The sequence below is a fragment of the Eupeodes corollae genome, chromosome 3 (assembly GCF_945859685.1).
Source record: "Eupeodes corollae chromosome 3, idEupCoro1.1, whole genome shotgun sequence".
NCBI classification, from domain to species: Eukaryota; Metazoa; Arthropoda; class Insecta; order Diptera; family Syrphidae; genus Eupeodes; species Eupeodes corollae.
In genome coordinates, this window is record NC_079149.1 from 63,921,770 (window position 1) to 63,934,428 (window position 12,659).

Genomic DNA, 12,659 nt, shown 5'->3' on the forward strand with positions numbered 1-12,659 from the left:
CATTTACTATCTGTCAACATTTATTAGTTTCCCATTGTTTATTTTATTCCTTTCGGACATTACTGCAAACATTTTAGTTCTACCATAAATAACAATCCGTTGCATTTGTATCATTGAAATTGTCACAAAAGCGTGTTCAAAAATGTATAAAATCACGTTTTTAATTGAAAAGTTATTACATATTTTGTTCAACTTGGGTTACATTTTGCAGCAATCTTGTTCGAATTATCAGATATTTTGAATCTGATCAAATATTTCACATGAACAAAAGCCAAAAAATGCAGATAGCAAGAATATAGAATATTTTTAAATACTTGAAATTCTGTTTCCATAATGAAATTCGTTTTAAATAATATATTTTTGTTTTAAAAATAAGAGCTGATGTTACACTGTTTTTCAAATAAAACCATATTACTGTATGTGTATCACTTGCAGAATGTTTCTTAATAAAAAATTAAATTTATTTTACTTATTCGCTCAACAGCTTGCGACTCAAAATAGTTTTAAAATAGCCTGTTTTTAGACATATAATAAACACCAAGTAACATTTAATAAACACCAAGTAACAAAAAAAGTGCGGCAGTCATACCTACTTTTAAATTTGTCTGATAAGTCCAGGTTTTGTATATATTAATCAGATAGACTTAGATTATCAGGTCATCATGATGTGCGAGGGTATGAGCGGACAAATTAAAGTTATACAATTTAGATGAATAGATGAACTCTAGGTTTTACCACACAAATATTCTAGAAGCTTTATTTGCACAGTGTATCGAGGATTTTTTCTGATTTAGGTACTAGACCATAATTCATCGATTGTGTAACCAAATCACTCAGCGGCCTTAGATCTGCTTTAATCGAGAAATAGCATAATTTAAACTTAACCATATCGTAACAAACTTTATCCAAACAATGCTCAGGAAGCAAGTTATCTAGGTTACGTGATAACTTGCTACTTTCTTTTTCCGCAGGTTTCTGTTAACTTGCTCCTTCGATTTTTCTTGGGTTTCTGTTGATCTTTTAATTTAAAGAGTTTTAAGAAATCATCCTTGTGGGACTTATATTAAGAAAAGCACGTATGAAATAGGAAGATTACAAATAAAAGGAAAGCATTTGTAACTTATCTGTGCTGATAAGAAATGAGGATACAATTTCCAGTACGAAATAGTTATTTGAAATATAAATTTTGGAAGTTTTTACCCATTTTCTTAAAGTGTTTAATTCCATCAGTTATAATTTAATTTTTTGTTTCAGATTTTATTTGAATAAACAAAACTATGTTACAAAAGAACAATATTTCCGAATTTATTGTTAGTTACTTGTTTTGCTCATCATTTTCATCTGATTCTGTTTAACTACGATGAAACCCAACACATGGGAATAATTGGTTTAGTTTGATTATTTTCATTAACTTCCCATAGGAAGTTATTGTAATGGGTCCGATTTGTCGAATTGAATATTTTGACATTTGTCGACGTTTCAAGGTCCCTAGAGTCGAAATAAAAGATTTTAGAAAGATGTCTGTGCGTCCGTACGTTCGCAACGTTTGGTGGGTGGCTTTTTACCATAGCAGTTTAAAAAAAAGAAAATGTTGGTTAACCCTAACAATCTTACGAACAAAAAACGCTAGAGACTTGAATTAAACTTTATATAATACATTGTAATGTGATACCAAACAAGTACATTTTTGAAAAAATCCAATTCAGGGTTTTTTTTTTATAAATCAAAAAAAAAATGAGAAAAATAGAATTGACAGTTTTTTTTGTAAAACATTACTTAAAGTTGGTAAAAATTGAATTTAGATTCAAATATATTTTTTAAGAATAATTCAACAGCGTCTTTTTTAATTTTATTCTATTTTTCTTATTCTGATCAATTGAAAGTACAATTTTTAATTTTCTGCCCCTTTAATTACAAGTTCTTGTATTTAATTGGAATTAATACGTACATAGATAATTATAAGCTATTTAATGTTGGACCAATATTTTTGTACCTTACGAGTATCTGCAAACTATAATTTTTTGTTTTTTACTTTTTTTTTACCATTTTCCTTTTAATGTTTTTTCTTTTGCTAAACAATTGGATCAGTTTAAGTTTTACCAGGAATTAGAAAACATCATGCATTTACTATCTGTCAACATTTATTAGTTTCCCATTGTTTATTTTATTCCTTTCGGACATTACTGCAAACATTTTAGTTCTACCATAAATAACAATCCGTTGCATTTGTATCATTGAAATTGTCACAAAAGCGTGTTCAAAAATGTATAAAATCACGTTTTTAATTGAAAAGTTATTACATATTTTGTTCAACTTGGGTTACATTTTGCAGCAATCTTGTTCGAATTATCAGATATTTTGAATCTGATCAAATATTTCACATGAACAAAAGCCAAAAAATGATATTCCAAAAGTCAAAAACGTATCAAAGCAAATCTGAAGCCACAAATTGAGGCACAAATAAATACTAAATTTAATATCCTTGTTTATATTTTTTAATAAGTTAGCTTTGTTAACAATTTTTTTTTGTATAAGGTAAATCTATACAAATAACAGCATGTTTATATTTAAAACGATATAACAATATTAAAAGGACCTCAAAGCTAATAGGTAGAATAATTAATTATCACCAAAAGCGCTATGTTGAATAATAAACCCAAACTTCTGTTGCTTGATGAACTGCTGCGAGCCCATAAACTTCCACGAAAAGATTTCTTCGAAATATCCGGCGTTTTTACGCATTGCGATTCAAACCACCGGCCTATTGTGCCACTGCTTTCTTTCGATATAACACATATTTCGGCAGTGTTTCCATTTTTGGTTGCTTTCTCTATATTTTCTACTGCAATTCTAGCTGATCTCTGCTCGTAATCAAATTCCTTTTGATAAAATATTTCATTTTTCTTGTTTCGAATGTAGACAGAAAATTCAGCAATATCTCTAGTTGAAGTCACATACCATTTTACAATGACCTGGTCGTCTTTTCTACAATTAAATTTTATTAAATTAAAATATTTACAAAGTAAAAATATCAACAAAATATACTTACACGTTCACTTCTCGGAAACGCACATCTGGCAAAATATCGAATATTTGTTCTTGGTAGATTTTATTATCTTCCGAACTGCACTGTAAATTCTCATCAGCGATTGAAATCAAAGGTTGATTAGATAAATGGGCTGGCATTGAACACATAATATTGGCATATTCTTCCGAAACATTGGTTTGCGAGAGTAGATAATGCTTAAAGGGTCGAACAGCACAATTACAATACAAGGGATTTCCATTGAAAAGGACTTCTGTTCCATTTTTTATTGCCATTAGAAGACTAACAGGAATTTTTTCCAATTGATTTTCACGCAAATCGAGGTTTGTAAGTTTTAGTTGTGCCAACATTTTATCAAATGGCATTTTATATATTTCATTGTTGCGAACATTGATTGTGGTTAGATTGTCTGGAAGATTTATGAAAATTTCACCTGATACCAAATCCCTTAAGCTGTTGTATGACAAATCTAGTGTTCTTAAATTTGTCATATTTCCAAGAACACCTGTTTAAAAATAAATATACAAATTAAATCAAAAAAATAAAATAAAAAACAAAATAATCAAAAACTATTTAGAAAAACTTGGTACGAAAAGGGCTATGATTTGTATAAAATTGAATCTCCAACAAAAAATCGGTAAAATTTCTCATTTTTGAATGTCTTATGATATTATAATTTGCAGTTAGTTGGTCACTATTTTGTTGCGATTTGAAATGGGTTGTTCAATGTTTTGTGGTGTTTTATTTTCCACATCATTAGAAGTCCTTGTTATACAGAAACAAGGTAAGGAAATAACAGTAGTTACATCAATCAAACCGCTCATACCGGTCATGGCAAAAGTTTAAATAATAGAAGAAAAAAACTAATTTTAAACCATCAATTAAGATTTAGATAGACCAAGTACGTCGAACAACGAATTCGGTGGAAAAGGCATTTAAAGAAACACAAGTACTCTCGGCTATATTCTTAGATGTTGGTCAAATCTTTGCCAAGGAACTTGATTACAAACAGTACTAAAAACATTGCAATGACATTGAAAGATAGAGCGTGGCAAGGCGTTCCACATTTGCGTAGTACGGCTAAAAAAAGAATTTCTGTAGTTCATAGTACGGCCGAAGTTGGGCTCAAGGGTAAATTGATGGGCATTCGTAGAAGCGCAGGTATTACGGTTAAATTGTTTAAGGAGAGGAATGCAACTGGCTATTTCACTAGAGCATAGTCCGTTAAAATACCGTTAAAAAAGGGTAAGGCAAGAAACCTTGCGTGTATGTTCGAGTGACATAAACAATTTGATGATGTTAATGTCATCAATCATTTTAAAAGCTCTTCTTTAAATACCGTCCAAGAGGCTTAAATAAGTTACTGGAGCACCAGCCCAGAGATGGCAGTTATATTCAAGTTTCGGACGTATATAGGTTTTGTAGATTGTAGCCAGATCAGACGGAGAGAAACATTTTTTGCAACGTCTCAAAAAAAACCTAGACATCTTGCGGAATTTTTGGCAACATCCCGTATGTGATCGCTACACAAAAGGTCGTTGCTGATGCACATTCCGAGGATGCCGAGATTTTCCGTTTCGTGCCACTCATAGATAGTGGCAAAGAGGATTTATCTGGCTTTATCGATGGAAGACAGCATTGCGCTTTCGAAGCATTAAATTCCACACGATTTTGTATTCCCCATTGTACAATGCTGTGTAGGTCGGAATTTAATGAGCTAATCATATTTTGCCGTTGCAGTTTCACATTCGAAGAGGAGGGTTGTGAGTCTGGAAACGAATATGAAAAGCTAAGAGTGCTATCGTCAGCGAAACAATGTATTGGATTAGAAGTAGCAGAAAGGAGATCATTTATAAAAATTAGGAAGGGGGTCGGAGACAAAACGGAGCCCTGGGGCACACCATCGTTTATTTTATGAGTTTCAGACTTGAATCCGTCCAAAAAACTTGTATTGAACGGTTCGAAAGGATATTTCTAATCGAACGAAGAAGAGATTAGTCGATACCGATAGCACACATTTTCGATAAAAGAGCAAGATACCAGACTTTATCAAATGCTTTTGAAATATCAAGTGCAATAATCTTTCTTTCTTCAAAACGATGTAAAAATTTGTTCCACTGTTCGGTGAGATAAACCATGAGATCATCATTGGGCCTATTGCTACGAAAGCTATAATGCCGGTCATTAAGAAGCTTCCGTTCTTCGAGATATTTCTTGAGCTGATAGTTAATCAGCGTTTCCATGACCTTGAAAAGAAGGGACGTTAGTGCTATCGGTCGGTAGTTCGTGGGAGAAGAAGATTCGCCTTTTTTTTTTGGGGTTGGCTGGGCAAATCCAGTTTTTCAACTACTCGGAACGAGCCCAGAAGAATAGGATAAATGGAAAAGCTTACGCAGTGGATTTGCTAGCGCAGAACAGCACCTCTTTAAAAATTTAGAACAACCAAACTCCATAAGCTGATAGTCTAAAATCTAAGGAAGGAAATTAAAAATTAAAAATGATAATTCGTTTGTCGATCTTTCATAGATTGGTCTTGATTAACCAGTGGTTTTAGTGTGGTAAGAGTCCTACACTTCTCGGTACCAAAACTGTGGAAGATTCTATAATATCTGGTAACTTCGTGAGGTACTTAAATTTGTATCAAGCCTCGTTAAAACCGTTTTTTGTTATTGTTAACATTTTTAATAAAAAAAGTGGAATTTTGAACAGCTGAACCCTTTAGGAAAATATTGTTTGGTAAGTATGCTGACTAGTTAAGTAACTACGAATTAACTTCTTTTAATTAAGCAATCATATTCAATATAAAAATTTGTTTGATTACTGTTGACTCAAAATAAAAAGATTTAATTTTATAGTACTAAAGATTTGTGTTTGTTAACTTTTAATATTTCAATAGAATAATTTACCTTTTCTTATCTCATTGATGTGGTTATGTGAAAGATCAAGTTTGTATAATTTTTTAGTACCAAATGTTATGTCATACGTCAGAACTGGCATAGAATTATAACTTAAATCCAATTCTCTCAAATTATACGGAATATACTTATTGGAAGGGAATGATTTCTTTGTTACAAAACTTATTTTGTTATGACTAAGATTAAGCTGAAAGAAAAAATATATTAATTACAAATTTCTACTAAATCTAAATAATATTAATATCGAAAAACAAACCTTTTCCAAACTTATCAAATCGTCTAGGACACCGTTGGTTTTATTGTCCAGTTTTTTTAAATTATTATTTGATAAATCAAGAGTTCGTAACGAAGGAAGTCCTAAAAATGTTTCAGTTGGAATAGTATCCAAGGCATTTGAGGAGAGATTCAATAATAAAAGCTGAAGAAGACCATCAAAAGAACGTTTGCTGAAAAACAATCCTATAGTTGAAAAAAAAAGTAATATTTAAAGACTATAGTTTACAAATTTACCTCACTTCAGTAATACTGTTGTTGTACAAGTTCAGGTGGAATAAAACTGGTAGCTTTCCAAAGGCACTTTTTTCCAATTTCGTTATATTGTTTTCCTAAAATTAATTATATTTCTATTTAATAATGAAGAACATGACTTTATTTAAAAAAAAAAAAAACATTTTTACCTCCAAATGCAAATATTGTAATGTTGACATATCAGTTAAACTTTGTTTTGGTGGATAACTGATGTTGTTCTTATTCAAAACTAGTGTTTGTAGGACCAATAACCCTTTGAAATTGTCTCCCTCCAGAGAGTCACTTAGATTATTTCCAGCCAGATCCAGATACAGCAGAGAGTTCATAACTGGCCATGTTCCAGGTGGTATTGATTGTAACTTATTATTAGCCATGTAAAGTTCATTAAGGGATATCGGAATTTGAAAGAGCTTCTCTAATAAATTGTTCTGCAGATAAAGCTGCCTTAGACTGGTTAGTTTGGCTAAAGCCCCTCTCACAATCGAAGTTAGTTTATTATAACTCAGATCTAATTCAAGCACTGTCGGCATAGTTCCAAACATAGAGGTTTTAATTTCTTCCAAGCTATTATGACTAATATTTAAATTTCTGAGTGAGAATAACATTTGAAAGACTCCATTTGCAATGGTAGAAATATTGTTGTGTGAAACGTCAATTGTATGCAATTCGTAAAGTTTTGGGAAAGTATTTTTTGGAATTGTCTCTATGCTGTTGAATGAGGCATTTAATATTTTTAGTCCTGACATATTTTGCAAGGGAATCTGTAATAAGTGAAACAAGTTATAACAAAACTATGGATAATAAATAATATTCAAATTGCCTGAGACAGATCCGTGAAGAAGTTATGGGAAATTTGAAATTCAGTGGGAAAAGTTGTTTCATCAAAAGAACCTTTAACAAACTCAGTCAATTTGTTATGTGATAAATCCAATACGGTTATATTGATACAGTTTTCAAAAGCTAAAGGCTCTATTTTTTCAATAGCATTATGTGATATGTTGATTTTACATTGATAGATGTCCTTAAATGAATGTTTTTCAATAACCGTTATGTTGTTTTCTGCCATATCTAATATCTGAAAACAAATTGTTTCAATTGAAGTGATATAATATCCTAACACCATCCAATTTTAGGGTCTTATAAATCGAAGTTCTTACTCAAACTGAGATCTAAATTAGACTTCTAATACTGTAGAACTTGATGTAGAAATAAGTTAGAACTCAATTTTAAGGTAAAACGATTATAAGAAAAATAGAACTTTGTGAAAAAATTGACCGTTAAAATAGTATGTGTAAATCAAAAACGAAAAACATACCTCAACATAATTCAATTGGGAGAACATTTGGAATTCGATTTTCTTCATTAAGTTTCTGGCAATGTCAATTGTACCTATTCGAGTAATTGATCCGAAAGTTCCTCTTCCAATGTCCGACAATTGGTTATCATTCAAGTATAAGCGTCTTTATATAAAATAAAGTAAAGTTATAATTTATAATTTGAAAAAAATTAGTGTTACTGCAAGATTTGAATTTGCCACCACTTTAGCAACAAACAAAATTTGTAGTAGAGGGTAGGTTTTTTAGATTTGTGATTTTTCGGGTAATACTCGATTGTCTTAACTCTTAACTGTCGGTTGTATAACTGAGTAGGTAGTGGATAATTCAAACCTTGTGTAAATTCTTGCTATACAATATTTAACCTTAAAAATCGCATTCCTCTGAAGCTATTTGCATCCAATCGCTGTATCATGTTAAATGAAAGATTTAAGACTTTAAGAACTGAGTTTCGGGCAAAGGTACCACTAAAACAAAAATATAAGAAAATTAAATATTTGTTGAACTCAATGTAAACAACTGACCGTGGCAGATCCGCAATTGCATTGTTTGAAACATTGCACCATCCTAGCTTGGTTAAATCAGCTATATTAATCGCTTCCAATTTAGTGATATTATTAAAACTGATATCAAGATTCTCAACATCTCTTAAATTCTTGAATTGGTTTCTTTTCAGTACTGTCAACCGATTGCCATGTAAGTCCAGCGTTTTAAGTTTTCGTAGCAGCTATAGTTGGTGTATCAAAAAGAAGTATTAGTTTTTAAAATGCAATTATAAGCATTAATTCACCTGAAATGATTCAACTGGAAGATCTTTCAAAGTACCGTTAGTTAATCGAAGGGTTTCAAGACGATTTGCAATTTCTCTTCCTACGAAAATATCTTTGTTCAATGTTTCAATGTTGTGTCCATGAATATTTAGGACTGTTAGTTTACTAAGGATCTAAGAATAAGATACACAAATGTCCATTGAAATTAAAAAATTTAGAAATATGCATAAATAAATAATATGAAACAAATATATAAAATAAATATAAATTATTTGAATTCATTACCCCAACGGCTTCTGCAGGGAATCTTTCAATTTTACTGTTTATAATATGCAATTCTTCAAGGGTTTTATTTAATCCATGGAAAGTGTGTTCTTCAATCGATTCAAGTGCCACTTCATTGAAAATCAATTTTCGAGCATTTATTTTGGCGAAGAGTGGTCCATACAAGCGAGCTAAAAAAGGTGAGTTAGTTAAGGACAAATCTGCACTTAGTTATTAAAACGCGTTAAGAACTATATATTGCAAATGTGGAAAAATTAATACAAAAAAAAGTTAATATAAAATATAAATGTTTATTGAAAAAAGTACATCTTTCACTTGCTTTTTAAAAAAGATATAGTTTCTTAATGTAAAATTAATTTCACTTGACAAAGTACTACTCGAAAAATTTAAGGGCAAGAATTATAACTTAAAAAAAAATGTAGTTTATTTTGAAAGGAACAAACAAGGAAGATAACTATTGAAATTTGTTTGCTGTTAGAAACAAACTAAATAAATAAATTAGTTGTCGTAACGGTCAGTTGAGAACTAGTCGCCGGTGACTTAGAACGCTAAACATAATCCGAACTGTTAATTTGAGAAAACACTTTTTATGACAAGAAGTACTCTTAGAGGATTTGTCGCAAGAGGCAGGAACCGTGAACAAAAACTTTAAGTGGCACAGGTAGGGATTAAACCCAAGAACTGTTCTTAAAACTATCTTAAAGCTAGACAAAAATCCATAAGATTAGCCTTTTTAACCATAACTTACAACGAACTTACTGGTCTCATACGGACACTCTAAGTTAAAATATATCACTTAATACTAATGCCTTTCGGCTCTAAGATCTATTTTACTGTAATTAATTTTATTTATTTTTGTTTATTAGAAAATTTAAAAGAACTAGTTTCAATAAATAAATTAATACTTAAAATTAGGTCCTTATATAAAACTTAAAACTAACTTAAACTACTTATGCTACCTACAAACTACCTAAAACTAGAACAACTACAGCAGCAAATCTAACTATCTAACATCTTTTGTTTTTCATATTTTGTTGTCCCGTTTTTTCTTATTCCATGTTTTTTTTATCTATCGCATCTATCTAAAAAGAGCCATGCCTCTGGTGGAATGAATCCGCTCAATCGTGCACTTGCACTTTCTAAATACTCGTCGTTCGGATAGAACGCCCCGAAAATTAAATTGTTGGTCGAAGACATAGCTCTTGCAATGTGACCTCGAACGAGTTTTATAACGAAATTGTCAATTCTGTTGGTTCGAGCCCCGTTGTATAGGATCTAGTTGGACTAGTAGTGCACGAAAGAAGATTCGGCTGTTCGATATAAGCCGGTAGAACGTCGTAAACTCTGCCGCTCGAACACCCGAAACTTCTCCATCTGGGAAGGGGCAACGTTGAACCACAGAGGATAACGAATTTAGATTAGATTTTAGATTAGATAGATTTTTTTACTAGCAATTATTTGTACAATTTCATTCATTAACAATCTTAAAGCATGGTTTTGCTGTCTGCTTGATTGACAAAGTTTAAACTCTATTAAAGTTTTGTAATTAATTAAGTTGGATAAGGATAACCATAAACGATCGTCGGCCGTATGAGGGCCATGTAGCAAATTACCTTCACTCTGGGATCAAGCCGATTGCTTTAAAACAGGCGTTTCGCCAGAGCGAAGGCTCCTCTGGCTCTGGTCAGAGCAGCATTTATGTATATTTCTTTCGAAATATAAATACTGATCTAACCAGATACCGAGATACTGCACTTTTGCACGCTAATTTCTGCCCCTGAAGATCAAAGATGACCATCTTGCGCCAATTCTTGCACGTATCCCTCGTGGCCCTAATCGACGGAGTCCGGAACAAAATTGTCTCCGACATTTATTTTCAGTTTCCAGTCGTCGCAATATTGCTGAATCGTGTCGAAATCACTCTGCAAAAGAATTAATAACCTTAACCTTCCGGCAGTTCTGTACGCAATTAGATCGTCGGCTACGCAATTGCCATTGTATATTTTCAATATCCCATCGACACCTGCTGACTTTTTATTTTTTTATTGAGCTGAAGCTGGACCTCCGGCACTAACAAGGGATTTGTAAACTAAATAAGTTTAAATGTTACTTAAGCTGGTTAATGAGACGTTAAACAAAAATATAATTGGATTAAAACAGCATTAATTCAAATGAAAGATGTGCGTGCGATCAAATAATCACTTAAGACACTTTATAAACTAAAGCCTTATCAGACTGTACATTATCCTTAAAAAATATGATGAAACCAATAAGATAACATTTTTGAATGTTCGACAATATTGAACAATTGAATTCGATAATTTAATCAGATCTACCAACCCTTTTTATTAAATATACTATATATAAATTAAATTTTTTAATTCTATGTTTCAATTTTGTTTCTAGATAAGATTACGGGTTTACAATATAATTACTTGATTTAACCGTTATCATTTATGACCAATTTATAGCTTTGAATTATGGTAGCAAGTTGCGCATTTAATTTAATGTTTAGTAACCTGTTCATTTAAAGCAAATGACAACACTCACTTGTCTTAATTGTTTTCGAAATTTCAAAATTAAAATCTTTTTTCTTTCATTATTAACTTCTTACCTATTTTTCCTTTGTAAATTGTAAGCTCAAATATTAACGGACTAAGTGCTCCAAGATTTTGAAGAGCAACAGATAATGTTGCGAGATTAACATTCTCGCATCTTACAGATATTCCGTCATCGGAACCTTTCTCACAATAACATGGATAAATAAGTTGAGCCCTAAAATTTTAAATCATTAAAATATATTCCACTCATAAATATTCTATCAAACCTCTCGGGGCATTTATATTTCGGTTCTTCATGGTAAACGGAAGTGCAACGTTGAATTTGTAAATAAACTAGAAAAGTTGCAAACAGCGCACAATGGTAACTAAAAATGGAATACGTCCAATTCATGTTCTAAAAGAAAAAGAAAAACAATTAAATACGTACTGATTCGCAGTCAGACACCAAAACAAAATAAATAAAACAAGTTATGGTTCAAGGCAAAATGACAAGTCAACTTGTATTCACTTTCACATACGGGGGTTCGCTGCTCAACTCTTTTATTTTATAATTTTTTTCGATTAGTGCATGTTTAGCGGTTCTCATTTCTTTTTAAAGATACTTTTTATAGCTTTATTATTTAATTATTAATTAATTTTAATACTCATTGATATAATTTTAAAAAAAATGTATTAAAAATTGAACATCTTTCATCCTGTATTGTTGTTTAAATTAAAAAAAAGATATTCAAAATACATACGTGGACACGAAGAAAAGAAATGGTTAAGAAAATGCTTTTGCATTTGTCTTTTTATTTATAAATATTGAAACACAGTTAATGCACTTGTTCACATTTATTAATTCTACGAGACTTTTATAGATCAATTTTTGTTTTATAATTATTTTGGTTCACTTCGTTGAATGAGATTGTTTTGCCAACTAAAGGTGAAGAGATACATTCCATCTGCAAGAAGTGATAAGTAGACATAGCAATACTCACCAAAATGAGTGTTGCCGAAGTGGTAACGTATTAAATAAGAAATCCTACACTTTCACTACATTTGTATACAATGTGCTGAGGAATGATTATATTACATAAATCCACAGTCGCATTTATAATCATGTGTTATCAATTTTTGTATCGTGGTCAATACCACATGGCACTGCAGGTTGTGCAATCCTTACTTGAAATTATAACTTACATAAAAATGACAATCGGCTGGTTTTTTAGTGCTCGTAT

The 12,659-nt window shown here is 31.3% G+C and overlaps 1 protein-coding gene across 1 annotated transcript; it reads right to left on the reverse strand.

Annotated features, from left to right (window-relative positions):
* Positions 1-2,465: 2,465 nt before the first annotated feature.
* Positions 2,466-12,364, reverse strand: LOC129951315 (chaoptin). Its single transcript, XM_056063410.1, has 15 exons — positions 12,180-12,364; positions 11,706-11,833; positions 11,493-11,653; positions 8,879-9,048; positions 8,614-8,766; positions 8,348-8,550; positions 8,189-8,290; positions 7,805-7,949; positions 7,310-7,564; positions 6,639-7,250; positions 6,472-6,566; positions 6,218-6,407; positions 5,953-6,148; positions 3,050-3,551; positions 2,466-2,985 (listed from the first exon to the last, which is right to left on the reverse strand). The coding sequence occupies exons 2-15, from the start codon at positions 11,828-11,830 to the stop codon at positions 2,604-2,606; spliced, it is 3,291 nt and encodes a 1,096-aa protein (XP_055919385.1). The 5' UTR covers positions 11,831-11,833; positions 12,180-12,364; the 3' UTR covers positions 2,466-2,603.
* Positions 12,365-12,659: the final 295 nt, after the last annotated feature.